Below are 27330 nucleotides of genomic sequence, written 5' to 3' on the forward strand. Positions count from 1 at the left end.
CCTACTTGTGATCTCTCTGTCAAATAAATAAATAAAATTAAAAAAAAGAAAGAAAGAAAATGGCAGGAGTGATACTGCCGTCTTACACCAGTCCTTGGACAAACCGCGTCCGTTTGACAGTCCTGAGTTAAAAAGTGGCTGTGTATCCTCATTCTAGCCTCATTATTTTAAACCTTCTGAATTTCATCTGTTGGTTTAATGGGTCAGATAAATTATTCTTTATACAAAGTATTTTAGGGCATGAAAATATAAACACGTGTATTTAACTGAAGGAAAACTGCCATTTTATTAAAAAAAATGGTTTTCGTAGACTCCAAAAAATAGTGCAAATCATTGTAACTTGGTCATTTCCCCTCTGTGATCCGCATGTGATTTTTAAATGTCATCCCTTCATTGTTAAACTTGATGATTATATTACACTTTAGATGTAATTTTTGAGATCTTTTGATTTTTAACACCTGGGACTAATATTAGATTAATTTAGTGAATAACGTCGTCACCTGAAATCTTGGGGGATTAAAGAGCATAAATACAGATTCTAAAAATGATCCATCACTCTCTTAACACATCCTTGCTTTCCGTGAAGTTCCAATTAAGACTAAGCATGTGGGATGTATATTGCCTGGATACGGTTAACTTATTTTAAAACTTTACGTTCTTGTCCAACTACGTACATGCATGTGTGTGTATTTACAGAAGTGAACATGCATGTAAAATGTGTTTAACTGAAAAAGCTTATGAATGATAAAGAGGAGGATGAGTAGTTCAGGTAAGTATCATGTTAATCTTTGAACATACAGTGTTTTCTGGAAAACCCGGGAAACAACAAACAGCTTCTTTGTCTCTGTGGAGGACAGAACCACCTGGTTACCTCTCATCTCCCCAAGAAGAGAACTTCAGGAAGCTACTCCCGTTTGTAGCTTTGCACTGATTTCTTGAATCATTTGATTGACGGATGGATGGATTGATTTTAATGATTTAATTTATTTGTCTCAGTGAGAGAGAGAGAGAAAATGAGCAGGAGTGGGGGAGGGGCCGAGGGAGAAGCTGAGGTCCCGCTGAGCAGGGAGCCCGACATGGGGCTGGATCTCAGGATCCTGAGATCATGACTCGAGCTGAAGGCAAATGCTGAACTCGCTGAGCCAGTATCCCCCTCCCCCGGCGTGCCTCTTAAATCATTTTAAACAAAAGTTCCTCATTTCTAGAAAGCTGAATCTACTTACCGGTATGCTTAATTTAAACCTTGCTTTTCGGGCTTTAATAATTTCTTTTCTTTAGAAAACAAGGACATATGCTCGTTATCTTGATGCGCTTAAATGTTTGATGACACTCTTGATATTTCCCTTCCCTGATCTAGGTCCACGAGGAAAACAAAACTGGCAGATCGGAAAAGAGAACGTGATTGATTACGCGGTGTCGAAATGTCATCGGGGTGAGTGTGTCAGTAACTGTTTGCTTTTCAGGTTGAGCAGAACGTACATGGCCTTGCGTCACGACTGGGCAAAACTGTTAAAGAACTGATGTGTATTCTGAGACACAAAACCCTTGTACTTTCCTGGCAACTGTAATACATACCAAAGAACCCAAGGGCTCTGGGCACTTGTCAATATCCTTACTGATCCTAAGTTTGTCCCCTCTGGACCATCATGCACTAAATATACCCAGACAGGGGCCTGCACTCTTCTCCATTCTGATTAAATACTATGGACTAGTCAGACCTATTCAGTCTTAACACTTACAGGTGTTTTCATAAACTACACAACAGAAACACGGTTTTCTAGAAGTGGGAAGAAAAACAATTGCAATGCAAAATGGTACCAGATACCAAACAGACTTCCCAAGGACAAAATTAGGATTTCCAGTACTCTAGTCAGGAAGAGATGACTGCATCAACATGTGTAGTAGTAGTAGCAGTAGCCGTAGTAGTAGTAGTAGCAGTAGCAGTAGCAGCAGTAGCAGTAGCAGTAGTAGCAGTAGTAGTAGCAGTAGCAGCAGTAGCAGTAGCAGTAGCAGCAGTAGTAGTAGCAGTAGCAGCAGTAGCCGTAGTAGTAGCAGTAGCAGTAGCAGTAGCAGCAGTAGCAGTAGCAGTAGTAGCAGTAGTAGTAGCAGTAGCAGCAGTAGCCGTAGTAGTAGTAGTAGCAGTAACAGTAGTAGCAGTAGCAGTAGTAGCAGTAGTTATAGTAGTAGTAGCAGTAGCTGTAGTAGTAGTAGCAGCAGTAGCAGTAGCAGTAGTAGTAGTAGTAGCAGTAGCAGCAGTAGTTATAGTAGTAGTAGCAGTAGCCGCAGTAGTAGTAGCAGCAGTAGTAGTAGCAGTAGCAGCAGTAGCCGTAGTAGTAGCAGTAGCAGTAGCAGCAGTAGCAGTAGCAGTAGTAGCAGTAGTAGTAGCAGTAGCAGCAGTAGCCGTAGTAGTAGTAGTAGCAGTAACAGTATAGCAGTAGAAGTAGTAGCAGTAGTTATAGTAGTAGTAGCAGTAGCTGTAGTAGTAGTAGTAGCAGTAGCAGTAGCAGTAGTAGTAGTAGTAGCAGTAGCAGTAGTAGCAGTAGTAGTAGTAGTAGCAGTAGCCGCAGTAGTAGTAGCAGCAGTAGTAGTAGCAGTAGCAGCAGTAGCCATAGTAGTAGTAGTAGCAGTAGCAGTAGTAGTAGTAGTAGTAGCAGTAGCAGTAGTAGTAGTAGTAGCAGTAGCCGCAGTAGTAGTAGCAGCAGTAGTAGTAGCAGTAGCAGCAGCAGTAGCAGCAGTAGCAGTAGCCGCAGTAGTAGTAGCAGCAGTAGTAGTAGCAGTAGCAGCAGTAGCAGTAGCCGCAGTAGTAGTAGCAGCAGTAGTAGTAGCAGTAGCAGCAGCAGCAGCAGCAGCAGCAGTAGTAGTAGTAGTAGTAGCAGTAGCAGTAGCAGTAGTAGTAGTAGTAGCAGCAGCAGCAGTAGCAGCAGTAGCAGTAGCAGTAGTAGTAGTAGTAGCAGTAGCCACAGTAGTAGTAGCAGCAGTAGTAGTAGCAGTAGCAGCAGCAGCAGCAGCAGCAGCAGTAGTAGTAGTAGTAGTAGCAGTAGCAGTAGCAGTAGTAGTAGCAGTAGCAGCAGCAGCAGCAGCAGCAGTAGTAGTAGCAGTAGCAGTAGCAGCAGCAGCAGCAGCAGCAGCAGCAGCAGCAGCAGCAGTAGTAGTAGTTACGCTCAGTTTTGCAACCTCACCCAATACTTGAGAGTGAGAAATCATTCCTGATATTGATGATATGTGTAAGGGGTGTTCTGAGCTGTTGGAACTCCCAAATGTGGGGCGCGTCTGCCCCTGGGCACGACAGCCCTATGTTCACAAGACATCAAGATGATTAGTTGTTGGATTTTGTATCAACAGACTTCTTGCAGAACTTTCTGAGCATCTCAATCTTATCATGAAAGTTCACATGACTGAATCAACACTACATTGCTCGCAGAGGAATACACTGATCATGGAATTTAACTTTGTTCAGAGATAAGTGAGACAACCTGTGATATTTAAAGCAAAAGGTACAATAATCTTTAACTGGAAAATAGCTTAAAATGTGTAGCTACCGTAACATCTCAAAATATCTTTAAATATTGTCATTTAATTCATGGACCCCATTGAAGAATGAAAAAAAATGTTATTATTAAAGAAATGATTTAATTATTTATTCTGTGAGAATCAGTACAGTAATATCAGATTGACACTGGCTACTTTACAATTCTAGTTTAAAAGCCACATGTTGGGTCTTGAGATACATTAAAATTAAGGAGTAATTTGGGGGGGTTTTAGTTCTAGTTCTGACTTCATGGAAAGCCACAGACCTTATTTTTATTTGTTCAACAAGAAGAAAAATATTTTCTTCCTTCCTTCCTTCCTTCCACCCACACACCCACCAACTTCCTTCCTTCCTTCCTCTCTCTCTTTTTCTCTCTCTCTCTTTCTTTCTTCTTTCTCTTAGATTTATTTATTTGAGACAGAGCACCAGTTGTAGGGGGCAGAGGGATAAGCAGACAACCTACTGAGTGGGGAGCCCAACGAGACACACCAGGCTCGATCTCGGGGACTCGATCCCAGGATGCTGAGATCATGACTTGAGCTGAAGTCAGTTGCTTAAGCGACCGAGCCACCCAGGTGACCCAAGAACAGATATTTTCAACTACCCAATGTGCCTCATGCATTGCAGAGGTCGCTGGGATGCTGTGGCGAGTGCGATGTACAAGAGGGGCGTTTCCCAGGATCTTACAGTCTAGCAGGGCTTAGCTATTGATCCTGAGAACATACATAAGAGCCACAGACCTTCTTCACCATAATTTAGAAATCAGTCCTGGCCCATTGACTTGAAAAAGAAGAGTGCCCAACCCCAAACAGCAAAACTTGACATGTGGGTCTGGATTACATTTTCCCTAATTAACCTACGCACCAGCAGTACACACAGAGATGTGCCTGTAAAATACACACATTCTAACTCTCGTATTTAATGGGAAATAGAGTTGGCTTTTTCTTTGGGGCTGAACATGACTTTTGGCTCGAAAGGCCAGAAGATTCCAGGGCATCTGCTGGGTTATGATAGACTGCCTCGAAGCTGACATCAATCACAAGAGCTTCCAGACTGCACCGTCCCTCCCTTGGGCTCTGTATCCCAACACCTCTCATCCTGGAAGGAGACGTCTCAGGTTTTTAAAAGTTACTGTTTCCTAAGCGCATCATTTCTTGGACTTTCTCCTCTTTCTCTTTCAATGTGATTATTATCTCCTCCGGCAAAACTTTCATGTTGTTTCTCTTTCCTCCTGAACTACTACCACTACCTGTTTTTAGAAAAAAGGCAGAGGGCCCACCGTGGCACGTACTCTGTGTTAGTCTCTTGAATGGCTGCCGCTCACAAACGTAACACAGGACAAGTGTGTGGGGAAGCACAGAGGGTCTGCGCCGCTGCACAGGAGCGGGGATTAAAGTCAAGAGTCCTTCCTTCCACGCCTCCCAAGCCCCAATTTTCTAATTTGGAGATGCCTAACTCTCAAGTGACTTGAGATGAGATGACTTACATAGTTTTGCTATTGGACGCATCTATAGGAATGCTGCTGATTAAAACAAGGTCTGTCTCATTTCCTGAATTATTTATAAATCCGGTTGCTTAATATAAACTAAGTATCCAAGGCAACACACTGCTCCTGATCTGGGGGTTTGACAAAGGAGCGTTCATTGACTGCGTGGGGCTGTGGAGGAACGCGGCACGCTGGCTTTTTAGGCCAGAGTCCAAAGTGGGACTATCCCGTCCCCTAGGACACATAGGCAAACTTAAATAATTAATGAATGGTTTGAAAATATTTTGTGGTCTGCATAAAAGAAGCCTCATTTTGAGAATGAAAATGCTTCTGGGAGAATATAAATATGCTTCTGGGTTTTGACTGAATCTCTGAGCCAACAGTCTCCATTTTTTTTTTTTAATCACCATCACCCTTTTTTTAAATACCATCAAGAATAGGGTAAAAAATGGTAAGCATATACTTTCATGTGTGTGCATATAAACATGCACAAGTAACAGTTCTAGGAAGGGATAAAATGTAAGCAGAAGTCCTAACATTTTTTATCCTACCGCAATGCATATTGTCTTGGAGATCATTGCTCAGTTAACGATCTCTTAAAAATAACAGTAATGAGGGCTGACACTTACAGGATGTTTATAACACGCAGTACAGTACTAACTGTTTTCCATATCTCACTTAATCCTCAGACAACCGTGGAGAGCAAATGATACTATTTCCCCATCTTGTAGATGAAAGCTCACTGCCCGCGTTCATGCTGCTAATGAGAGAAATCCCTTTGCTGAAATTTATGTAGTTGGAAGCCCAAAGCCATGCTTCTGCCGTGCTGTTACCTGAAAAAGGGACCTGAGTTTCTGCATTATATTTTTAACTTCTCTTCCTTTTTTCTTCCTTTATATTTTTAAAATTTTCAAATAATATATGAAAATAGTATTAAAAATGTAAATGGGAAGGAAAAAAATGCACAAGAAGAATAGGGAAGTCTCCCTTACCTCCTGACTCTATTTCCTAAGTAACTTGCTACAAGATCCTGGGTATTGTGACATCAAACACAGTAAATAATTTTTTTCCTCGAAAAAGTTCAACTGATTTATTTTTGCCCTTGTTTGAAGCTCTGTTCTGGTAAAGGCAGAGTAACGCATACAGACAAAATTTACAAAAACAACCATTGAAGGCACTGCAGAGGAAAATGTGGGGAGAAACTGGAGGGGAGTTGACACTTTAAGAAAATTTCAGTGCTGGTGAGTCTCCTGCTTTTGTGGCTTTCTGCCCGAGGACAAGCCTCAGTTTGTGCTACACACGGTGCCTGGAACTCCAAAACGTGCAGATCTACTGGTCAAAATAACAGAGGAGAAACTTTGGAACAACCACAGAAGCTGGAAAATAAAGGGAGACCTCTCAGAAGGGTGGAGTTACAGGGAAGGTGTCCCAAATTGTCCCAAATTATGTGTGTCAATGCTGCCCAGATTGCCAACTGGTCCCTGAATGGTGCGTGAGCCAGGCAGATTCCAAGCAGCACAGCTAAGAAAGGCTGAGAGACTAACGAGAGATCTCTGCCACTGCCCACTGTAAGGAAGACAGAGTCTGTGTTCTCTTAAGTTGACCACCTGTTAAAACAAAATAACCACTACTGCTAGATGAACAACACACTTGAGAGTCTGTAATCTGTCACACAATGTCCAGAATAGAATCCAAAATTATTAGACACAGGAGTAAAGAGAGGAGCAGGATCCATGCTAAGAGCAGTACCTCTCAAACGTTTTGAACTGAAGGTCCCTCTATACTCCAACATTACTGAGGCTCTACCAGGACTTTGTTATGCATCTTACCTCTACTGATATTTTTTAGAAGTTAAAACTGATAAAATCTAAAATTATTTCCTGATTAAAAAAATAAACCAACACATGTTGACATCAATAACCCATGTTCATGAAAAATAGCTATATTTTCCAAAGTAGAAACAATGAGAATGGCTTTGTTGTATTTTTTCAAGTCTCTTTGATGTCTGAGTTAATGGAAGATTAGCAAGGCTCTCATATTTGCTTCTGCATTCAATCTATTGTAATATTTTAGTTTTGTTTACATTGTGAAGATAATGTGGTCCCCCATAGTTCAAAAGATAGGAGTATTTTAACAACCTTTCTGATAATTGTGGATATTCTTCTTTCATACTATACTAAAATTTGACAAGTGCTAGTTCCTCAAAGGATTGTTGCAATGTGGAATTTGAAACTATATCACAGCCTGTTGATTTTCACATTCTATTATAGTAAAATCCATTATTTTATTTTGCACTTTGAATGGACGCTTTATTGTGCAATATTAGCTTTAGTCATTTGTAAAATACTGACTGAGTTATGCAGATCTTTCATATGTTGGCATACTTCGTTGTTCAATATTTTATAAAAAAAAGTCATGAGTATCATAACTGATTTCATCAGGTCAATCTTTAAATATTAAGAAATTCTTATGCTCATGATAGTGGTGGATACAAGTTTTTCAAAATTTAAATTTTCACTTGAAACTTCAAATTTCATTGTGGGCCAAAAATAGTCACTTTCTTTGAAGTTACACACTCACATGATCCCCCCCCCCTTTTTTTAGACAATATCTATCAAACACTAAATTCTGAGAAACCAGTGTGACTACCTATTGTTCTTTCAATTAGAAGTGGTGTCTCATGAAAGACTCAGTGAGTTCTGCTGAATCATTCATAGTGCTTTTTCTATCTGCTTCATTATGCAGCAAAAGTGACTTATGGATGAGTCATATCTTGTTGCATAGAATATTAAAAAGATTTCCTCTCAAAGGCTGGTATTTAAAGAAAATAATAGCTCATCTGGCTTTATCAAAGAAATTCTCTCAGTAGTACAGTATAGCTACTGCCTTGATTCCTGCTCCCATGCCAGCAGTTTAATTGACAACTGCTTTAGTACCATCATTGCAAATGTCAACATATTGAAACAGACAAATAACATCTTAGTATTACCATGAAAACAGTTTTGACCTTGCAGTGCCCCAGAAAGCATGTTGGGGAACCTCAACCTCAGATTGCAAACCGTACTTTCAGAGCATCTGCACAAGAGGAAATGTAAACTATGGAGTCAGACCTCAAGATCACCCATATGTTCGAATTAGCGGGCAAGCAGCTATTATAAATATGCCCAAAATTTAAAATGGAAATGTGCTCAGAAGAAATGATCAAATAAGAAATCTCAGCAGTCTCCAGCTCTGAGTGTAAAAAATTCACTGATGGGCTCAACAGCAGAATGGAGAGGAGGTGTGCAGCCCGCTCAGAGTGGTTGTGCTTTTCCTCCTTGAGGGCAGTGTCTATGTACGTTATTTGGAATTCTTCTACTTGGGAGATTTGTCTCTTCTCTCCCATTTATTTATTCAATCATTTATTTTATATCAGTGGGATTTATGGATACTTAATTTCTGCTTTCTGTTATAATCTTGCAGTGCTTTATTTCTGTCCAACTAGTTCCAGATCTGGCCACTGGAGAGGTCTTTCTCTTGGTTACTGAGTCTCTTTGACATACTCCCATGATTGTGGGTTTCTTTGTTCTGTTTTGTTTTGTGTTTTTTTTTAGCACTTTCTTACTTTCTGACTCTGCAGCATCCTTCTGGCTCATTCCATATATTTTCCATAATGCCCCAGTCCTAAAATCAGCTATTTCTCCAAGGAGCACTTTTACTGAAGGATGTATTAGAAACCAAGATCTGGGAACTAAGTATGCTCATTGCTACTGGGCTACCATTGCTTCTGAGTCATCACAACTGGGGGCAAGGACATGTAAGTGTACATGTAAGTGTACACTAACCAATGGATATGCACTTCTCTCTTTCTGTATGTAACCCTCTGCATCCATACGACATTAAGCATGAGTTTACATGGATGTCTCCAGTGTGATTCCTTTATCCCATGGGTAATTCTACCACAACCCCTGGTTGGCTTATCTGTAGTCTCACACACCAACTGCCAGACATTCAGTTAATTGTTTACTGACTTAAAAAGAAATTCTAATCATTAATATCCATTACTGGCATTATTCCTATTGATGCTCCCCTTGTCCCAGATTTGGCCAGAGAGATCTCTTTCAATCCACGTCTCTCTCACCTCTGCCAGTCTTTGAGCACCTCATTGCATCCTGGGACAACATATTCTGGACTTGCTTTGTGTTTTCTCTGTCTCAGATATAGAATCAGTCATATATTCTAGAAGCCCTAATCCATCTCCTCTTTTTATTGAAATATAATTCCACATGCCATACAATTCATCCATTTAAAATGTACAATTCAGTGGTTTTTGGTGTATTCTCAGAGGCATGCAAACATCAGCAGTTGATTTTAGGACATCTCCCTCACCCCAAGTGGAGCTACATATCCTCTACCTATCAGCCCCCAATGTTTCCATCCCTGCCATCCCTCCCATCCCCCTAGACAATGGTGGCATGTGCCTTCAGAGGCTAGAGAACGTGTGCATGTATGTTTGTGTGCATGGGAACACACACAACTGGCAACTATGGGGTTGGCAGGAGGAAGAGGCAGTATCTGGGAAATCATGACCACAGAGGATCTGACGCAGAAGGTGAAGTTTCCAAATGAGAGGGTAGGAGAAGAGAGTGGTCAAGTCCCCACAGCAGGGAGTAGGTCAGAGCCCTGATGACCACCCAAGAGAAGCAGGCAATACAAAGTCATGATAACTTAGATTGTGGAGTTGAGTATTTGAGACTCTGCTCTGCAAAGTCTAGTCATGGAATGCTCAGTAATTTCAAGCCTCGGGTTCCCTGTTTGCAACACTTATCTTTTGCCTTGTAGGTAGAGGGAGCTCACGGTGCAAGTGGTCATGGTTGCTGCTTAGAAATGGCACCTACAAAATCTCGGCGGGGGCGGAGTGCAGCGGCTAGTCAAGAGGCTTCCTCAGAGGGTGTTCTCTGATGTACCTTCTCTGTGGGGACAATGTCCCTGGGCGAGGCTTGCTGGAACCCTCCCAGACTCTGGACATGGGCTTTCCTGGGTTTGCCATTCAACCCCTCCCACTCTGAGGTGAGTATTCAGGTTGGATGGAAAGTGAGATGGTTCTGGAGAGGAAATCTACTCTGGAGGCTTAGAGAACACTTGAGAAAGAAGCCTATTTCAAAGCATTAAAAAGAGACTCAAAGAAATTCAAAGGGGCTATTGTTTTGATTTTTATTTTGGGACTAAAGCATGAGTGAAACGTTGCACCCCTCTTGAAATGTACTGTGACCATTGTTTTGTGCCTTAAAGAAACAGATACTCAAAATGCCTATGTAATACTTAGAGAGCTTTGTATTAAAAATTACACAAATACCTGAAGTTGAAGACAATTACATATATTTTTTTCTATCACTTTCTTACTGCTATCTATGAGCACACACCATTGTGAAGCACTTTCCCATAGTTGTATATTGTGAACGTGCAGATTGCAAGCTCTCTGCGTCGCTGTGTGAGCAGATCTGCATAGACTCAACGTGGCTGTGGCCGCACACACAATGTCCTATGCTATCTTTTGCACTGCCTTTTTACTGCTGAAGATAGAACCGCAATTGTTTCCAGGTAGCTCACGTTGACAAAAGTCTTCCAGCCGTTTCTTGTGAAACCTACCACGTTTTAGAGCTGTGAATGTCTCTCAGGATTCACAGAAATTTTGGTTTAAGAGTAAAAAATCCAAAGAGTGTAAGGCTGATTGGGTTCCTGACGATCTGTAATTGCTACCTTTGCATGCAGTAATAGCATCGAAGCTGGGTATATATCGCCCTGTGCAAGGATACATTTTAGGCTCACTTTGCTGCCTGGTGTGGCCCAAGGGGCAGAAGGGACGGCTGCCCATTCTAGAGCTGGGTACTCTCCTCCTCTGTCCTGCTGGTGGCAGGGAGTGGCCACTCGAGACCCAGAGATGGACGCCCCATGTTGAAGACGGTGGAGCCATCCTATATGCCGGGACTGTTAACGCTGTCTCTAGTCCAAGCCATCACGTCCATGGGTGTCTCAGTTCCAGGGGCCTGGACTTTACGCTAAGATCCTACTTTCTTGTCAACTGTTACAGGCAAGATAGTTTTAAGACTATGCTTCCATCTTCAGAAAAGTCCAGACAGTTCTGCTTCAGTCTTCACACAGCATTTGCTCAACCAGTTTTGTCTCTCCGCTTGTGCTTGGTAACGTGATGGCAAGCGTTTCAGTTTGCCCGGGACATCTGTGTTCTCCTGCAGGTCCTGTGCAGTAAAGCTGTGCTCAAGGAGGACTAGTACTAGTAACAGAATACCCCCAAACACCAGCCCTACCTTCCTCTCGAAAACGGATACTTGTTGCCTGTTGCCCACTCACCCTCTGCTCCTGGTGTACATCTTCTATGGGAAAGTACAAAGGAACAAAAGGGAATTAAGTTTTATGGGACACCTTAACATTACAGAGATGCCAGGCACATCAGTGATTATGGATATGGGGACTGGAGGCAGATATTCCAAGGTCCAAATTCCAGCTTCATGACGTACTAGCCTCAGGATTTGATAAGTAACATAACCTCAGTGCTCTCATCTGCAAAACGGGGATAATTGTACCAACTTCAAAGTCCTCGGGACATTAAGTAAAATAACGTGTCTAAACATCTGAAGTGGACCGAGAAGGAAGTTGATTAGTGGTAGTTAACACCTCCTGTTCTGTTCTCATTTCCTGGTGCCAAGTGCCTTACATGCGTATTTCATGAATCCTGCACAGTGGGCGTAATCCCTTCCATTTTACAGATGAAGAAAGTGAGGCCAGAGAACTGGTGAGGGGCAATAGATATGGTGCTAGTTCTCTTGCAAATGGAGAAATGAAAGCATGGAGTATTTATGTAACTCAACGGCTGTCTCAGAGTGGAGCGATCATTGAGCTGGGATCCAAAGCCACGTCTGTCTGACCTGACCCGTTGTAATGCTCAAGGCGACATGTGCTATCTGCATTGACTTATAAGAGTCAGTTTCACAGACTGGGGTATCCTCATGACTGTCTTTCAGTAAGAGCCAGAGTTAAAATTATTAAGGAAGGAGCTAACGTCTCTGTGCTGCTCTGTCCCATCCAAACCAGGGCTGTCTTCCATCATCTGCTTTCTAATATAACCAAACAATCTATGATTGTCTTTCTGCAGTTCTCCTAATCAACCACACATATTTTCTGAGGTTGTATTATTTTTTGTTTACCTTTTTCAGTTTGTTAAAATATGAAACTTTGGCACTTTACAAATAATTTGTATTTTTCTAACATTCTTTGGTTTTTTGATGGTTCCCGAACAAATTTCTGAATGTCTCTCTTCTGACCCTATTAAAAACTTAGTACAGAATGTGTACTACAGATAATTTAGAAAATTTCATAAAGGTGAACGTATTTTCAAACTTACGTAGTGTCCATTTTTTTTATTAAAAAAACTTCAGTATAGTTGACACACAATGTCACATTAGTTTCAGGTGTGCAACACGGTGATTGACCTCCCCTATACCTTACGTCCTGCCCACCACAAGCATAGCTATGATCTGTCACCATACAACCTCGTTACAACCCCCAGATACCATGGGCTATATTCCCTGCGTGGTGTGGTTGTGGCCATTGAGTTGTGTCACATTCTCGGCTCTACAATAAAATCTTCTAGATGATTTATATAATTGGATTCATTATTGTGGCAAAAGACGGGTTACAGAGCTCTGTAAGGCAACCCAACCGTATTTCTTACCTGCTTGCATCTTTTAATATTTTATTTAGAGTCAGAGTACTCCGTTAAAGGTTGCTTTTTTTTTTTTTTTATCCTTTAAAAGGCGTCATAGGAGTTTCAGGTGTAGCGCGTCGTTATCTGGCAGGTGCATGTGTTGGAGAGCTGGGCACGGAAAGGGCAGTGACCCCCGCAGCTGCGCAGTGTGACTGCGCCATGGGGCCCGCGTCGCGGCCGGGCGTCTCACAACTGAAGCCGGTGTGAGATCACAGCACTGGTCGGTGTCCCGCGCGCCGGCACTGGACAGAACAGTCAGCCGCTCAGGAGCGCGGGGTTCTGCCACAGCCGCGCTAGGGCCACGTCCTGGAGTGTCCCGACATCGACGTAAACCCGAGCGTCGGAAAAGGGGGGACGACGGACACAAGAGGAAGCCAAGGTTTTCCCGGCCCCAGACTCCCCGGAAGCGGCACGAGCGGCTCCGCGCGGAAGGACGGGCCCCAGGACGCTTGCACAGCGCACGCGGTCGCGCGCCCGGGCCTCCCGCTGCGCCCCGGGCAGAGCCGGGTCCCGCCGAAGACAGGCGGGCTCCGGTGCGGACAGGCGCCTGCAGCGCGCGCGGCGTGAGCGAGTCAGAGCAGCGCTCGAGCGGGATCCACGACCGCGGCGGCCGGCGGGGACGCGGCCGAGCGTCCGGGACGGGGGTCCGGGACCCCCCGGGCGGTCGTCTGCGTTAGCGGCCGAGGCGGGACCAAACGCTGTCACCGCCCCCTGCGCCACCCCGGCCCGTCGGTCACTCGAGGGGCCTCAGCAGGGCCTCGGGAAAGGCCGTGCACCTGCCGCGGGTGGGCGGGGCCCGCAGTGGCACCGCCCCCCCCCCCCCCCCCCAGCCCACAGCCCCGTCCGCACGCCGCGCGCTCACAGGCACGTGTCCGGAGGACCTGCGGCTCGCGGACGCGTGGGTAACCGGGAGTCGCTTGCACAGCTGCCACCAAACCGGGAACCTGAGACCGGACCCTGCAGCTCCCCTTTGCCGCTCTCACGGGCCACAGGGCGTACCCTAGGGAGAGCGGGAGTTCTTCCAGGACAGACTCCGCATAGCCATCGCACAGCCTGGGACCGCTGCCCGCTCCGGCCTCTGCCGGACGACGCTTCACCCCCGGCGCCGGGCAGGGGAGGCGGGGGAAAGTGGCCGCGGGAGCGCGGCGTCCCCGGGCCGGGGAGGGGCGAGGCCGCGAGGGGCGGGGCCTGGGGCGGGGCCCGGCGCCGGAGGCGGGCTCCGGGGGCGGAGAGTGGGCGTGCCCGGCGGCGTGCGCGCGGCGGCGTCGCGCGGCGGGGGCGGGGCAGCAGCCGCAGGCCCACGCCGTAAACAGACAAGATGGCGGCGGCGGCGGCTCCCGGGGCCTTGGGCACTTTGCGGGCCTCCCGCGCTCGCTTGGCGGCCGCTTGCTGCGCGCGGCTGGGCCCCGGGTGGAGGCTGCCCGGCTCCTTGAGGGGCCCGCGGGTCGCGCCGGCGATGTGGGCGCGGGGCTGGGCGCCCGCGGCCGGGGACTCGGCCCCGCGTAGGGGCTACAGCTCTGACGTGAAGACGGAGGACGAGCTGCGGGTGCGCTACCTGGAGGAGGAGAACCGAGGTGAGGGGCGCGGGCAGCCGCGGGCCCGGGGGAGGGGTCGCACGGTCAGGGGTCGCGGCTGACGGCCGTGTCGGTGGGCGGCCCGGCCGGAGCCCCCGCCTGCCCCCACCGGCCCTGCGCGCCCGGGGTTGGCGCCTTCGGAGCCCGAGGCAGCGTCGGGAGCGGCCTGTGAGCGGCCCCGGCTCCCGCACGGAGGTCTCCGGCCGGGCCGAGGTCGCTGACCGCGTGTGGTGTTTGCCCCATCGCGTGCCGTGTGTCGGCGGGGGCCGGGGCTGGGTGGGGTTTCGGCAGCCGCAGCGAAACGCCTCCGCTCGGAGACGCGCGCGGTGAGCGCCGCGGCCCCTTCTCCCCGGCGCGTTTCAGAAAGTTAGTTGGTGTGGGGGACGGAACTCCAGCTCCCCGGAGCCGGACCTCAGCGCCAGGCGCCGGGGGCCCGTGTGGGTGCTGCGGTTCGTGCCCTAGAGCCGCCTGCGGGGGAGGAGACGGCGCGCCCGCCGCACCGTTCTGCGGGGGGCGGGCTGCGGCGGCGGGGGCGGGCGCCGCCTGCCCGAGGGTCGCGCTGGAGCCCAGTTCCCTGCGCTTGCCACGGGGCCGGGACAGGTAGGACAGCAGTTGGCCGGACGACCTGCCGTTTAACTGGGACGGGGGGTTACCGAGCACCTGTCATCCGCCGAGCAGGAGTGCGGGAGGCAGTGGTGACTGCTGGCTTCACGCATCTTCTGACGGGGTGAGGAAGGTCCCCTGAAAGCTGGGTGAGAGCGAGGGGCTGTGACACCCCCAGGAGACCCGCCAGCAGTTCTGCTTGGGGAGGTTGGAGGACGTGGTGGGGCTATTCGGGGGCCGGCTCAGGGTTTGGCTTCCCGGCGTTCCTTACCAGGCAGCGCCGTTCCGGAGCAGCGAGGGCTCCTGGGCAGACGGCCTCTGGGCCTCCACTTGAGGGGGTGCGCATCAGCGCCAACATCGCGGGGCTTCGTGAGCGTCAGGTGAGGTTGCCAGTCCGCACTGCTCCTCGCTCGCACCGGACGCTGCCAGGGCAGTGTGCGGAGCTGTGTCGTGTGTCGTTCACCTGCCTCTCACCTGGGCAGCGTGGGATCTGGAGCCGGTGTGTTTCCGGGAAGTCCTCTAGGGCATGTGTGCTGCAGTGTGGCGTGACGGGCGGAGTGTTGAAAATTCAGCCGGAAAGTAGATTTGGGACGGGGGGGATTAGAAGCCTTTCAGGGTAAGCGTGGTCTTACTGGGATTTCAGTCAGGTGTCCCCGCAGCGCTTAGGTAAAGAGATGCAGGTGCAGTGAGTAATAGGTACCATGTTCTGTGAGTTTGGTCTCCATGACTGGAAGGAGTACAAACTGCGAGTAGAATTTCACAAAACGTCGGGATAGTCCTGAAGTTGGATCAAAGAGAAGGAAGTAAAGCATACACGACCATTCAGGAAGTCCACCTTGAAATTGGAAAACCCACTATCAGAAGTCATGGTTTCTCAGCAAAGTTGATTCAGCTTCCTTCGGATGACAGCTTCGGCTTGGCTGGCATAAACGCTTTGGTTTCTAGCAAACCAGCAATAAGCCGTGCGAAGGAAAACGCGAGGTTAAGGAATCTGCAGGTAAAGGAGTCTCCCTGATGCCTTTGCTCCCGCAGAGGCCAGTCCAAAATCGGAGGGTCTCAGCAGCTTGCAAGGAGTCAGAGAATCCCAGAGTTTTCTCAGAGGCCGGGTCAGAGGAGCCCCAAACAGCTGTTTACCCTGTGGGCCCCTTGAGGCTGCTGGAAGTGAGTATGTGCAGAATGCACTGGCCTTCGTGTGTTGTCTGGGTCCGTATCCCTCATGTGCGGAGGAGACGCAGTTAGCCGACCCCGGTTCTGTGGCAGGTGTTTCTGCTTTGTCGTCTGACCTCCTCGGGGTTGGCGAGCAGCAGTGGCAGCCGTGGTTCACCGGGTCTCTCCTTCACAGGCTGCCCGTTCACCAGTCACTCTTCCCGGTTGGTTGTTCACACTTGTCCTGCGGTTGCCTTTTCTAAGGCTGAGAATGGCCGCTCTGCCCGGTTAGAAACCGCTAGTGGCTCCAGTTGCACGCGGGTATAGCCTCCAATCTCCCTCCCACCTTTGCTGCTCTTCTGCTTGTCCTTTCACAGGCACCTCCCAGAATGCAGTGACTTCTCCCTCCTGCTTCCCAGACTTCTCCCAGTCATCCAGCTTCTACTCACAATTGTGAGCCATTCCAGAGATCACCTTTATGAACCATGTTAGCAGAACTGCTGGCAGAAACGGAGCAAATAACTGAGGCCTTCATGCAAGTCATTCTGGATACCTGCTCCTTGCTCTAGTTTACAACCAGGTTATCAGGATTTTCCGGTTCTCTCTGAAATCTTTCCACTGTCCTCTGAGTTCTTTGCCGACACTGCTCTGGTCCTAGCCAGCACCGTCTCTAAGCGGACTGTCGCTGGGGTTCTGCCAGCTGGTCTTCCGACATCCGCCTGCTTTTCGTTTTCAGCAGATTGATTTCTTTCTCATATATTTTTCTCATGTTTTTATCTTTATTTATTTATTTACTTTCTCACGTTTTTAACAACGTATTTTCATACATCTTATGGCGTGGGATTTATATTTATAAAAATATGCATAAAAGTATGTATATGTTTAAGATTTCATTTATTTATATGAGAGCATGTGTACTAGAGAGAGCACTGGCAGGGGAGAGGGGATAGGAGAGGGACAAGCAGACTCCTGCCAAAGACCCCAGGATGAGGACCTGAGCTGAAGTCAGATGCTTAACCCACTGAGCCACCCAGGTGCTCCAAGATGTATGTATTTTTAAATCTTTGTTGATCTATAAATCACATACCATAAGATTCAAAACATACAATTGATTTTAGTATATGGAGAGAGTTGTGCCGCCATTACCACAATCCAGCTTTGGAACAAAGTTGGATTTTATCAGTCCGGACAGAAACCCAGTTTCCTTTAGTCATGACTCCCCGTTCTCACACTCCCTTCCCCGCAAAGTTGGGCCCATGGATCTGTTTTCTGTGCAGCAGCTGTGGCGCTGTTGGACGCTGCACATGAAGGAGTCGTAGATGTGGGCTTCGGTGGCGTTTTCCAGTCACCGTGTGTCGGCAGGGCCCATCCGTGCTGTAGCGGGTGTCAGCGCTCCCTTCCGTTTTGGTGTCGGGTAAGATGCCCGTGTTTGGATGGAGCAGGACGCGCTTTGTTTGTTCATCATTCACACACAATTAGGTCGTTTCCACTTGTTGGATACTGTGAACAGTTCACGTGAATTCACGTTTCCTTTCACTTCCATTTAGTGGAATTGCTGGGTCACATGATAACTCTATGGTGAACATTTCGAGGCGCTCCCCCACTTCTCCAGAGCGGCTGCAGCATTTCACAGTCCCTGCAGGGAGGTATGGGGGCTCCGGTTTCCATGCATCTTGACGGATGCTTGTTCGCATTCGTCGTTTTGGTTCTAGTCGTCCCGCTGCCTGAGAGGTGGTGTCTCCTTGTGACTTTGTTTCGGACTTCCTGATGGTTGATGATGTAGCCATCTATCTTCTTTACAGAAGTGTCTTCTCACAGTCTTTGCCCATTTTTTTTTTTTTAACTGGGTGTGTCTTTTTACTGTTGAGTTGTAAGAGTTTTTTTTTTTTTAATATATTCTGGATGCAAGTCCCTTATCAGATCTATGATTTGCAAAAAAATTTCCCACCATTTTGTGGGTTTTCAGTTTTTTAATGGTGTATTTTGAAGAACCTGGGTCTGTACGTGGTTTATTAGAGGTAATCTGTTCCTGGTTTTCAGCACTTTGTGCATTATACGTTATTTTGTAGTAATAGTAAATTATTCAAGTTTATAGAATTTCTAAAGTGAAAATATCCTATACGCACACGGTGAGATCAAAGAAAATAAGCACGGTGGAATGGTGCCAGCTTTTCCTTTTCAGGGCCTGCCGTCAAAGGTCAGCGCTTTAAACATCTCCTGAGCTCATGCTGTGGATGAGAATTTTGTTCACTGTTCCCATTTTTTATTGCACTGTATGGCTATCCCACATTTTGTTTCTGTTTTTCGGATATTATGAGTAATGCTGCTGAGCACTAGAATTACTAGTTTGGACATACGTATTCATTTCTCTTGGGTTAGAATCAGTGGTCATGGGGTGATTTTATGTTTAGTTTCTGGAAGACCCACCAGAGTGGTTTCCGCCGCAGCTGCGCCATTTTGACATCTTCACCAGCAGTGCGCAGGGGTTCCTGTTCCCCCCGCCGCTCGCCAACGCTTGTTTCCATTGGGTGCTCCTTGCAGCTGTCCTGCCGGCTGCGGTGGGGACTCGAGGTGGCGTTGACGTGCTCGCCCTGCTAGCAAACGACGGGGAGCATGACTTCATGTGCTTGATGGCCATTCGTCTGTCTCCTTTAGAGAAAGCTGTTTAAACCTTCTGCCCATTTTTCATTCTGGTCGTTTGTCCTTTTGGAGTGGGTAGTAAACATTCTTTTATAATCTAGATATTAACCCTGTGTCAGATGTACGATTTGCAAATACTTTCTGTTGTATGAGGGTTTTTTTTTTTAACTGGGCAGTTTTAATGAATTATGTTTTTTCTTTTGTTGCTTGTGCTTTTGTTATCATGTTTAAGACTCTGTTGCCTAATCCAAGGTCATGAAGATTTATATGTGTTTCCTTGTGAGAGAGCTACAGTTTTAGGTCTCATAGTGTGACTAAGATCCATTTTGAGATCATTTTTATATATGGTGTGCGGGGTCGGTCCAGTTTCTTTCTGTGATGGTTAATCTCCAATTGTCCCACCCCTGTTTGTTGAAAAGACTATTTTTTTTTTTTTTTTTTTTTTAAGCACTGAATCGTCTCAGTATCTTTTTTGAAAACCAGTTGGCCATAGAGTAGGTGTTTATTTCTGGACTCTCAGTTCCATTGATCTGTATGTCTGTCTTTGTGCCAGTACCACACTGTTTTTACTGTAGCTTTATAGTAAGTTTTGAAATCAGGAAGTGTCTTGATTAAGTCCTTCAATTAAGACTTCCATCTTTCTTTTTCAAGATTCTGACCCCTTGGGGTTCCTTACAATTCCATTTGATTAGTTTTGTATATTTTTTTCAGAATTATTGATAAATATAAAAATTGAAAGATGTAGGGAAGGTAGTGTGTAGGTCATATACATAATTGGAAAGAAAATGTAGTAGTTCTCAAGTTTTTTAAAATTCTGAAGGTTTTAATGTTTATTTCTGTCCCTGGTTCTCTGTGTGTGATTTTGTATTCTTTTACTTACAAGGTCTCCCTACATTTTATAAGCTTCAGGACTGCAAACCCTGGATTCTACCTGGTGACAGTTACAGGATGTTTCTTTACATTTTCCAAATGCCTTCCAAGATGTTTTTCATACCATTGACCTCTGCTATTGTGAACAAATAGGTATTAGTGTTTTGGCTGGGTGGTTAATAGAGACAGTGTTTTTAGGAGCATCTTTAAAATTAAGAATGCACACTCGGGGGATGCCTGTTCAATGGGATAGAAATAGTGCCTTCCTCTTTGGTTGCTGTGAGGGTCTCTCCGCTTCGTGAAGCCCTGGGAGCCTGTCTGGCATATCCTCCAGTGCTTTGCTAGTGACAGCGCTGTCCTTACCGGGGTTGAATGCAGAGCCTGCTCTAAATACAGCTGGTGGTGGTGGTTCTACTTTTTCTTTTTTTAATTCTTATTTATTTTTAAAAAGATTTTGTTTATTTGAGATAGAGTGAGAGCGAGCGAGAGAGCGAGAGAGAGCACAAGCAGGGGGAGCAGCAGAGGGAGAGGGAGAAGCAGGCTCCCCGCTGAGGAGGGAGCTCCGTGTGGGACTCCATCCCAGGACCCTGGGATCATGACCTGAGCCAAAGGCAGATGCTTAACCCACTGAGCCACTCAGGCACCCCTAGATACGAGTTCTTCATGATTTTCTCCATGCTGAGGCCATTTGGAATTCTTGAAAATTTATTCTGTGAGCTGAAGTTTGTCTCTGTACTCTCTTTGAAAATAGGTTTGCAGTTTCTTGCATAGAGAAGGCATGCATACGTTTTGTTGTCTTCAGTTTAATTCAGTTCAGTAAGGATCGTACCCACCCCCAGCCCCAAGGAGGTGGAAGGCATTTCCCTACACTGGGAGAAGTTGTGCTTACTCATGGGACAAGCAAGGTCAAGTACAGGTCATATAGGGCTTTGAATGTCATGCCAAGGTCTTTGAATGCAGATATTTTGGAGACAAAGGCATTTAAGGAGGGTGGATTCTGTGCATAATTGTTTTTGGAAAATTCATCATTGGACTGAAGCACTTGGAATGCGATGGTGGGTTCCTTATAGAATTAAGGGAGTGAGGAGGGAGAACTGGGCTTCATGGGAGAAAGAATGAACTTTGCTTTTAGAGATTGAGCTTGAATTACTTGTTGGACTCAGTCTAAATGGAAGTGCCTTCAGGTTAAATATGTCAAACAGAGTCAGCAGAGAAACTTGGGATGGAAATACTGAGAATTATGTGGTATGGCGGAAAGAGTGAATGGTATACTAACTCCTGACGTCTGCGGAAAAGCTGGTCCCACGAGGCTCGCCTGGGACAAGGCCTTGCTGGCTGTTACTGCTGTATGTGCTTGAAGATGATGAAACCACATTTTAAATAGTATTCTGTAATCGAGAATTTTCACTAATAAGTACATCTAGTAAAATGTGCCAGATTACCTTGGTGGTGCTTAAGAAGAGATAAAGGGCAAGTGACAGGATGTTAATAAAGGTGTTTTCTAATAGAAGAAAGAGGTGCGTGTGGAGTACTACATTGCACTTACAGATGTATCACGTATACCACGTTGTTTGAAATCTGCTTACCTTGGAAAGGAGGGTAAACATGAAAATGAGGACAAAGCTCTTGGCATGAACCTCAAGAAAGGGGCAGATTTCCCAAGTCCCAAGTTACCAGCTGTGTGTGTGGGAGTTCTACCCTGGGTACTCACTAACTCAGATGCTGTGCTCTTTTGTTTTGTTTTTCACTAGGAATTGTGGTGCTGGGAATAAACAGAGCTTATGCCAAAAATTCATTCAGTAAAAATCTGGTAAAAATGGTGAGTATAAAGATTAAGCTGTTTGTTTCTGATACTAGGATACAATGTTGACATCAATCTGAAAAGTGATTTTTTCCTCGTTTCTTTTTTTTTCCCCTTCTTACCCTCCCTTTATCTGTTTAGCTCTCAAAAGCTGTGGATGCTTTAAAATCTGATAAGAAAGTGCGGACCATAATAGTCCGGAGTGAAGTCCCAGGGGTATTCTGTGCTGGTATGTAAATAAATTTTATTATGACGTTGAACTATAGTTCAAGTTTTCCTCCGTGATAGCCCATTTTCCATTATGAAGTGTTCTGTGATTTGAATTCCATTACCAGCATTTTCTTTGTCTGTTTTTTTACTGTTTTACAAGAGAAAAAAATGTTTTCTATTAAAGAACTTTCTGTTGACTGTTTCGTAAGTCGAAAAAATAATTTGAGCCACTAAAATATTTGTAGTGCTTGTAAAATATTTATGAAAGATGAGCTGGGAGGGAAGAGTTGAGTTTTCTACCTAGAACCATGTGCTCTGTACGAACTTGCTCACAAAAGACCTTGATTGCCTAACGGTAGCCCCCCATTGGGTTGACATTGCTTGTAGTAGCTCCTGCGTAAGGATGTGATGTGTCTGCAGACTGTATTTTTTTTTTTTTAAGATTTTATTTATTTATCTGACAGAGAGATCACAAGTAGGCAGCGAGGCAGACAGAGAGAGAGGAGGAAGCAGGCTCCCCGCTGAGCAGAGAGCCTGATGTGGGGCTTGATCCCAGGACCCTGGGATCATGACCTGAGCCGAAGGCAGAGGCTTTAACCCACTGAGCCACCCAGGCACCCCTGCAGACTGTATTTTTTAAGTTGGCATCTACAGCAGCGAAAATCAGGACCCCCTGATGGGACTGTATTACCAAAAGCTAAAGATGAAGTTGTCTTGCCTTTTCCTCTTGCAATTATTTCGATGCCATGGGATTGAATGATTCTGTTTCAACTGGTAAAATAGTAAAACGAGTAAAAAATGTAGATGAGGAAGGTAAATGCTGATAACCCACAGTCTCGTTGTTATTTACAAATCAAAGTAGAAGTTGGCTGAAGCGTAATCATTTTTTTTTCCAGTAAAAATATAAATGAGATAATCCCCTTCAGGCAACTAGACATTTGAGGGAAGGGCACATAGTATTTTATTCATTAAACAAGTATCTATTAAAACTTTAGAGTAAAACCAGAATAATGCCGAGAATGACGGGAAGTGTGGAGAGTGTCTTTGTTGTGGGCAACAGGTTTCAGTTTCTTTCTCAAGAGCCCTCAGTCAGTCAGGGTTCAGCCTCTGTGGCTTCCACCTTAAAATACTGCAGAATTTTGTGGTATTTAAGAAACACTGAGTGTAGATGAGTTGTATTTTGGCTTTCAGTGTACCGTAGCATGCCTGAAAAGACTAGTTTTCACTCCAGTTGGCTAATCGGAGAGAGTGGGATTATCCTCCTCAGCTGTGGGATGAAGGCCTTTTGTGGTAGAGCCTCCGCTTCCCCCACCCCAGTCGCAGGCAGAGAAGGCCGCCCTCCTGGCGGGGCTGTCGGAGGCCTGGGCCGGCCCGATAAGGCGCATGAGGCCCTCAGTGACGGCCCTTAGCAGTTCTTATGCGGGCTTTCAGTACGTTTCCGTTGTTGCTGGAACAGAGTGGAGAGCTTACACGGAGAGAGTTAGAGTTAGGGTTCTTGTATCTGTGACCGTAGGACCAGGAGACTCCATCTCCAGGCCACTTGCTCCAGCCCACGTCCGATGGCCTTGGAGGGCTGCTCAGGGCCTTGTGGGGAAGAAGGACATAGAGCACAGGGGCCTTGAAGGAAAGCCCAGGGACTGAATCTCTGAGGAGTGGCAGGGATCCGGTGAAGGCAGAGCAGCGTTTCAGAGTTCAGCATTCCCGAGCCCACCGGCCTTCCTGCCTTCCGTGGCTTCCCCGCTGGCTGACGGAACAGGGCAACCCCTAGGAGAGTTCTTATTTTCCCTGTTCCTCTGCTGCCTGTGTGTTTTGCTTCTCCCGCTTATTGGTGCCCTGAGAAAGCCTGCGGTGCTTTGCATCAGCTGACAACTCCTTTTTATAGGTGGCCTTTTTGGGGACGTATTAAGTAATATACCACATGCTTTTTCCCAGATGAACACAGCGGCCGCGAACACTGTTTCCCGAGGCTCCATCAGGTTTATTTCCTCCGTCGCATTGCTTTGTAACTTCCGCACGATCAGGACCATCTTCTGCCATATGCTTTAACTCAGGAGATTTGTTACTGGATTTTGTTAAAAAAAATCAGTGTTTGAATTATAGTAAAATCGGGGCAAGTCATTTATGTTAGTAACTCAGTATATGTAATGGAATCATTCTTTCAAATTTCTCTGGAAGGTTTTTCTTTTCTTACATATATTTGAAAGAGGCAGTTGGGGAGGCCTGTCATTATTAGTAGGTGCACATTGACTCTAAGTCGAGTGGAAAATGAGCACTTAAAATTTTCATAGTTTATACCAGTGGAGAAATCTGAGTTCAGGCAGGCCTCGTGTTGTTACTGTTGAAGAATGCAGACTGTCACGTAGTTAGAGCTTTAATTTCTGTTCTGAAGTAGTCATATTCAAAACTAGGGTCCTCTGCTCGTTACTCTCTTAGTTCCTCCAGCCCCTCCGGTTCCTCCTCTTCCCCCTTCCTTTTCCGCCCCGTTAGGTTCCTCTCCTCCATCTGTATCCAGCGGTGCCCTATTTGTTTTCTGAAACTTAGAGCCTGTAAAGTGGTCTTGCCTCAGATTTCTTGAGGACGGGAACTTCTTTTCGTTCTTCTTTAAAAGTCATCTTTTGTATTCTGGGAACACAGCCCAAACGGACTCGGCGTGTGGTTGCTGAACTTAATCAGGCTTTGAACTGCTGTGGTTCAGGGAGTGCTGGGATGTTCCGCGGCTTCTCGGCGATCTCAGACCGCCTTCCTGCTCACTCGTAGCGGCCTTGGCTCTTGACTTTGGTTCATTCTTCTTCTTCTTTTTTTCTTTTTTTTTTTTTTTTAAGATTTTATTTATTTATTTGACAGACAGAGATCACAGTAGGCAGAGAGGCAGGCAGAGAGAGAGGAAGGGAAGCAGGCTCCAGAGAGCCCGATGCGGGACTCGATCCCAGGACCCTGAGATCATGACCCGAGCTGAAGGCAGAGGCTTAACCCACTGAGCCACCCAGGCGCCCCAAGGTTCTTATATCCTTTTTCTAATAAGCCAGAAAGCAGATGAAGGAGCGCTATTAAAGTGATCCCTAGAGTGTTGAAGGTTGGACTGAGTGACCCCCTACTTCGCCTTTCAAGTGTACTATTTAAAATCGATAGCCATATTTCACTTATATTTAAATGTTTAAAATCAAATTTTATTTTTTAAAAAATTGGTGATCAAAATGTACACAAAATGTCTAAAATGTATACAAATAGAGAAGTCCCGCTTCTACCCTTCTGCTCATTCTTTTCCTAATAAAAGTTGAAATTTTTATTAGATTATTTTTATCCTTCCAGTATTTCATTATACAGATGCACACAGATATGCACATTGACCCAGTCGGACGTTAAGGGACTCTCCGGAGTGAGAAGATGGAGAGGACGGCATGAGCTGGTGGGGCGGCGTGGGATTCAGGTGCTGCTGAGAGAGGGCTGTGTGTACAGCGCTAGGCCTCTGGACGAGGGCTGTGTGCTCCCGGGAGTCCCGAGTGTTACTTTCTTGTCCCTGTCTCTACGCTTTCTGTGAAATAATTATCTTCCAGTAATAAATTATAGAAACCAGTGATACACAAAGTAAATAATTTTGGGAAAATAAAATCGTGACATTGACCAAGTTTCTTAATTATTGTTACAACATGTGAGAGGAAAAGCTTTAAAATAAAAAGATCTCATACAACCATTTAGATGCTCTTATTTTACAGAATCCCTGTGAGGTTAAGGGCCTGGTTAAAGGGAATGACTTAGCTGGAATACTTCTCTTGACTCCTAGAGCAGGGTTCTTTTGTTTCGTTTTTTAACTGCACTGTGATTTCTGATCTTTTGGAGTATGAGGTCTTCTTAAATTCTGAAAATTCCATGCACTTATATCTCCTAGTTGACTGAGAAGATGGGTAATGTCAAAATGCCAGTCTGGGTATAGCATTGTATTTAAGTGAATTTTCTGTTAATTAACAGTGATACCTAGCTACAGAAAAAGAAATCATAATTATCGTGGGTGGACATGGATGTTTTCCGATGCCATGCCACACCCAGGCATGACCCCAGGTTGGGAATCACTAATGTGCAGTCTTCCTGGTAGGTCAGGCACTGCTTCTGGGTTCACGGCCTGCCTGTATTTCTCCGGGGCTGCTAGGACATGTCGTTTTCGCAGTCACAGCTCATCGTGAAGCCCTGGCCAAAACGTGTGCGTGTTTTCCCTGCATAGTCTCGATGTTATTGATTCATTTAAAACTTTTATCTTGTTTCTCACACACAGACACACTCGCCTGCACACACAGGAAAGCTGAAGTAAGTCCACTTCGCAGTTTGGCATTGTGAACATATTGCCTGTAATGAAATTATGAAAAAGTTCCTTTGGCTGGGTTAGTGAAGTCGATGTAGATGTGTAACCCCAGTTTTTTACTTTTGTTCTTCTAGTGTTCCAGCACTAAGTCGCAAAGGACATATGTGTTGTTTTGACCATCAAATTTTTGAAATGAAAGTTTTGAGAAATTACTGAGAATAAGGATTTTTTTCCTTTGAAATTACTAAGATAGATTATAAACAATTCTTGGTAATTGATTCTTGTATGCAGAACTCTAAATTGAGTGTTTCACCGAATTATACATAATAGTGTGGGTTTTTTTTTTTTTTTTAAGTAAATGTAGTTTTGCTTCTGCTTTTGAATTCTGGTAAATTATGATTTCACTAAAAACTTCTCACTAAAATTGTCAACATGCTTTATTGAATGTTGTGTGTAGTGTTCAGATAGACAGATGTCATGATATAGATACATGGGGGCTGCTGACGGGTGAAGTTCTCTCTTTGGTCTTATTTCAGAATCTCAGGTTAAGTTGTAGTAATGTATTTAAATGTTAGTCCCTTACGGAGTTTGATAAGAAAGGGAAGGGACAGATACCCACAAATTTGTAATAGTTTAGCATAGGGTTCTTTTGTTGTATATCATTTTTTGAATTAAAATAATCTATTTTATTGAGGTATGAATTTCTTGCAATAAAATGCACCAATTCTAGGGGCGCCCGTCTGGCTCAGAGTGAGGAGCTCGCCACTCTTGATCTCAGGGCTGGGAATTTGAGCCCGATGGTAGATGTAGAGATTACTTAGTAAAATAACACCTTGGAAAAAAATGTACCGATTCTAAGTATGTAATTGCTGAGTGTTGAGATTTTGATCACGATCTCAGTAGTGATCTCTAGAGCGTGCTCATCACTGAAAAGCTTTCTTGTGCTCATTTGTAGTCAATCCCATCCACTACTCTGGCCGCTCAAACAGCTTCCCTTGCTCTTACTACAGTTTCTCCTCTTGTAAAACGTCTCCTGAGACGCCTGGCTGGCTCAGTCCGAAGAGCTTGTGACTCGAGCTCTCGGTGGTGAGTTCGAGCCCCGTGTCGGGTGTGGAGGTCACTCAGGTTAAACGGACGCGGTTGCAGGTGGCTTCCGCCACTGAGCATGGTGACACGCGGTGCGGGGGTGCTGTTGGCTCAGTGTTCATTCTGCGTGCTGAGCGGCTTTTTGTGTGTCTAACGTCTAGTGGTTTTGAGCATCTTTTCTGGTGCTTTTTTTGGTCTTTTTTTTTTTTTTTTTTTTGGTGGTGAACTGTTTATTCAGTCTTTTCCCCGTGTTTTTATCAGATGTTTTCTTACCGAGTTAGAGAGTTCTTTACATAGTCCTGGTACAAGGTCTTTCATCTGATGAGTGT

The 27330-nt window shown here is 45.6% G+C and overlaps 1 protein-coding gene and 2 long non-coding RNA genes across 10 annotated transcripts in view; 2 read left to right on the forward strand and 1 right to left on the reverse strand.

Moving 5' to 3' along the window:
* Positions 1–10204, forward strand: part of LOC125084087 (uncharacterized) — a 26044-nt gene extending 15840 nt beyond the window's left edge. The window contains exons 2-3 of the long non-coding RNA XR_007122467.1: positions 1358–1432; positions 9837–10204. This is a non-coding gene — a long non-coding RNA (uncharacterized LOC125084087). The remainder of the gene's footprint in view (positions 1–1357; positions 1433–9836) is intronic.
* LOC125084086 (uncharacterized) lies at positions 10195–12836 on the reverse strand. Its single transcript, XR_007122466.1, has 2 exons — positions 11882–12836; positions 10195–11232 (listed from the first exon to the last, which is right to left on the reverse strand). It is a non-coding gene; the product is annotated as an uncharacterized LOC125084086 (long non-coding RNA).
* A 1199-nt stretch (positions 12837–14035) lies between these two features.
* Positions 14036–27330, forward strand: part of AUH (AU RNA binding methylglutaconyl-CoA hydratase) — a 144614-nt gene continuing 131319 nt past the window's right edge. For 2 of the 8 annotated variants that reach the window (XM_047701210.1, XM_047701212.1), the window contains exon 1: positions 14047–14351. In XM_047701210.1, coding sequence (XP_047557166.1) covers positions 14096–14351 — 256 coding nt within the window. In that variant the 5' untranslated portion in view covers positions 14047–14095. Of the gene's footprint in view, positions 14352–15521; positions 15550–21361; positions 21430–21552; positions 21641–27330 lie in introns of those variants that run through there. The other 6 variants (XM_047701208.1, XM_047701211.1, XM_047701209.1 and 3 more) reach the window with 6 other exon arrangements.

Source organism: Lutra lutra, chromosome 13, assembly GCF_902655055.1.
Source record: "Lutra lutra chromosome 13, mLutLut1.2, whole genome shotgun sequence".
Classification (NCBI taxonomy): domain Eukaryota; kingdom Metazoa; phylum Chordata; class Mammalia; order Carnivora; family Mustelidae; genus Lutra; species Lutra lutra.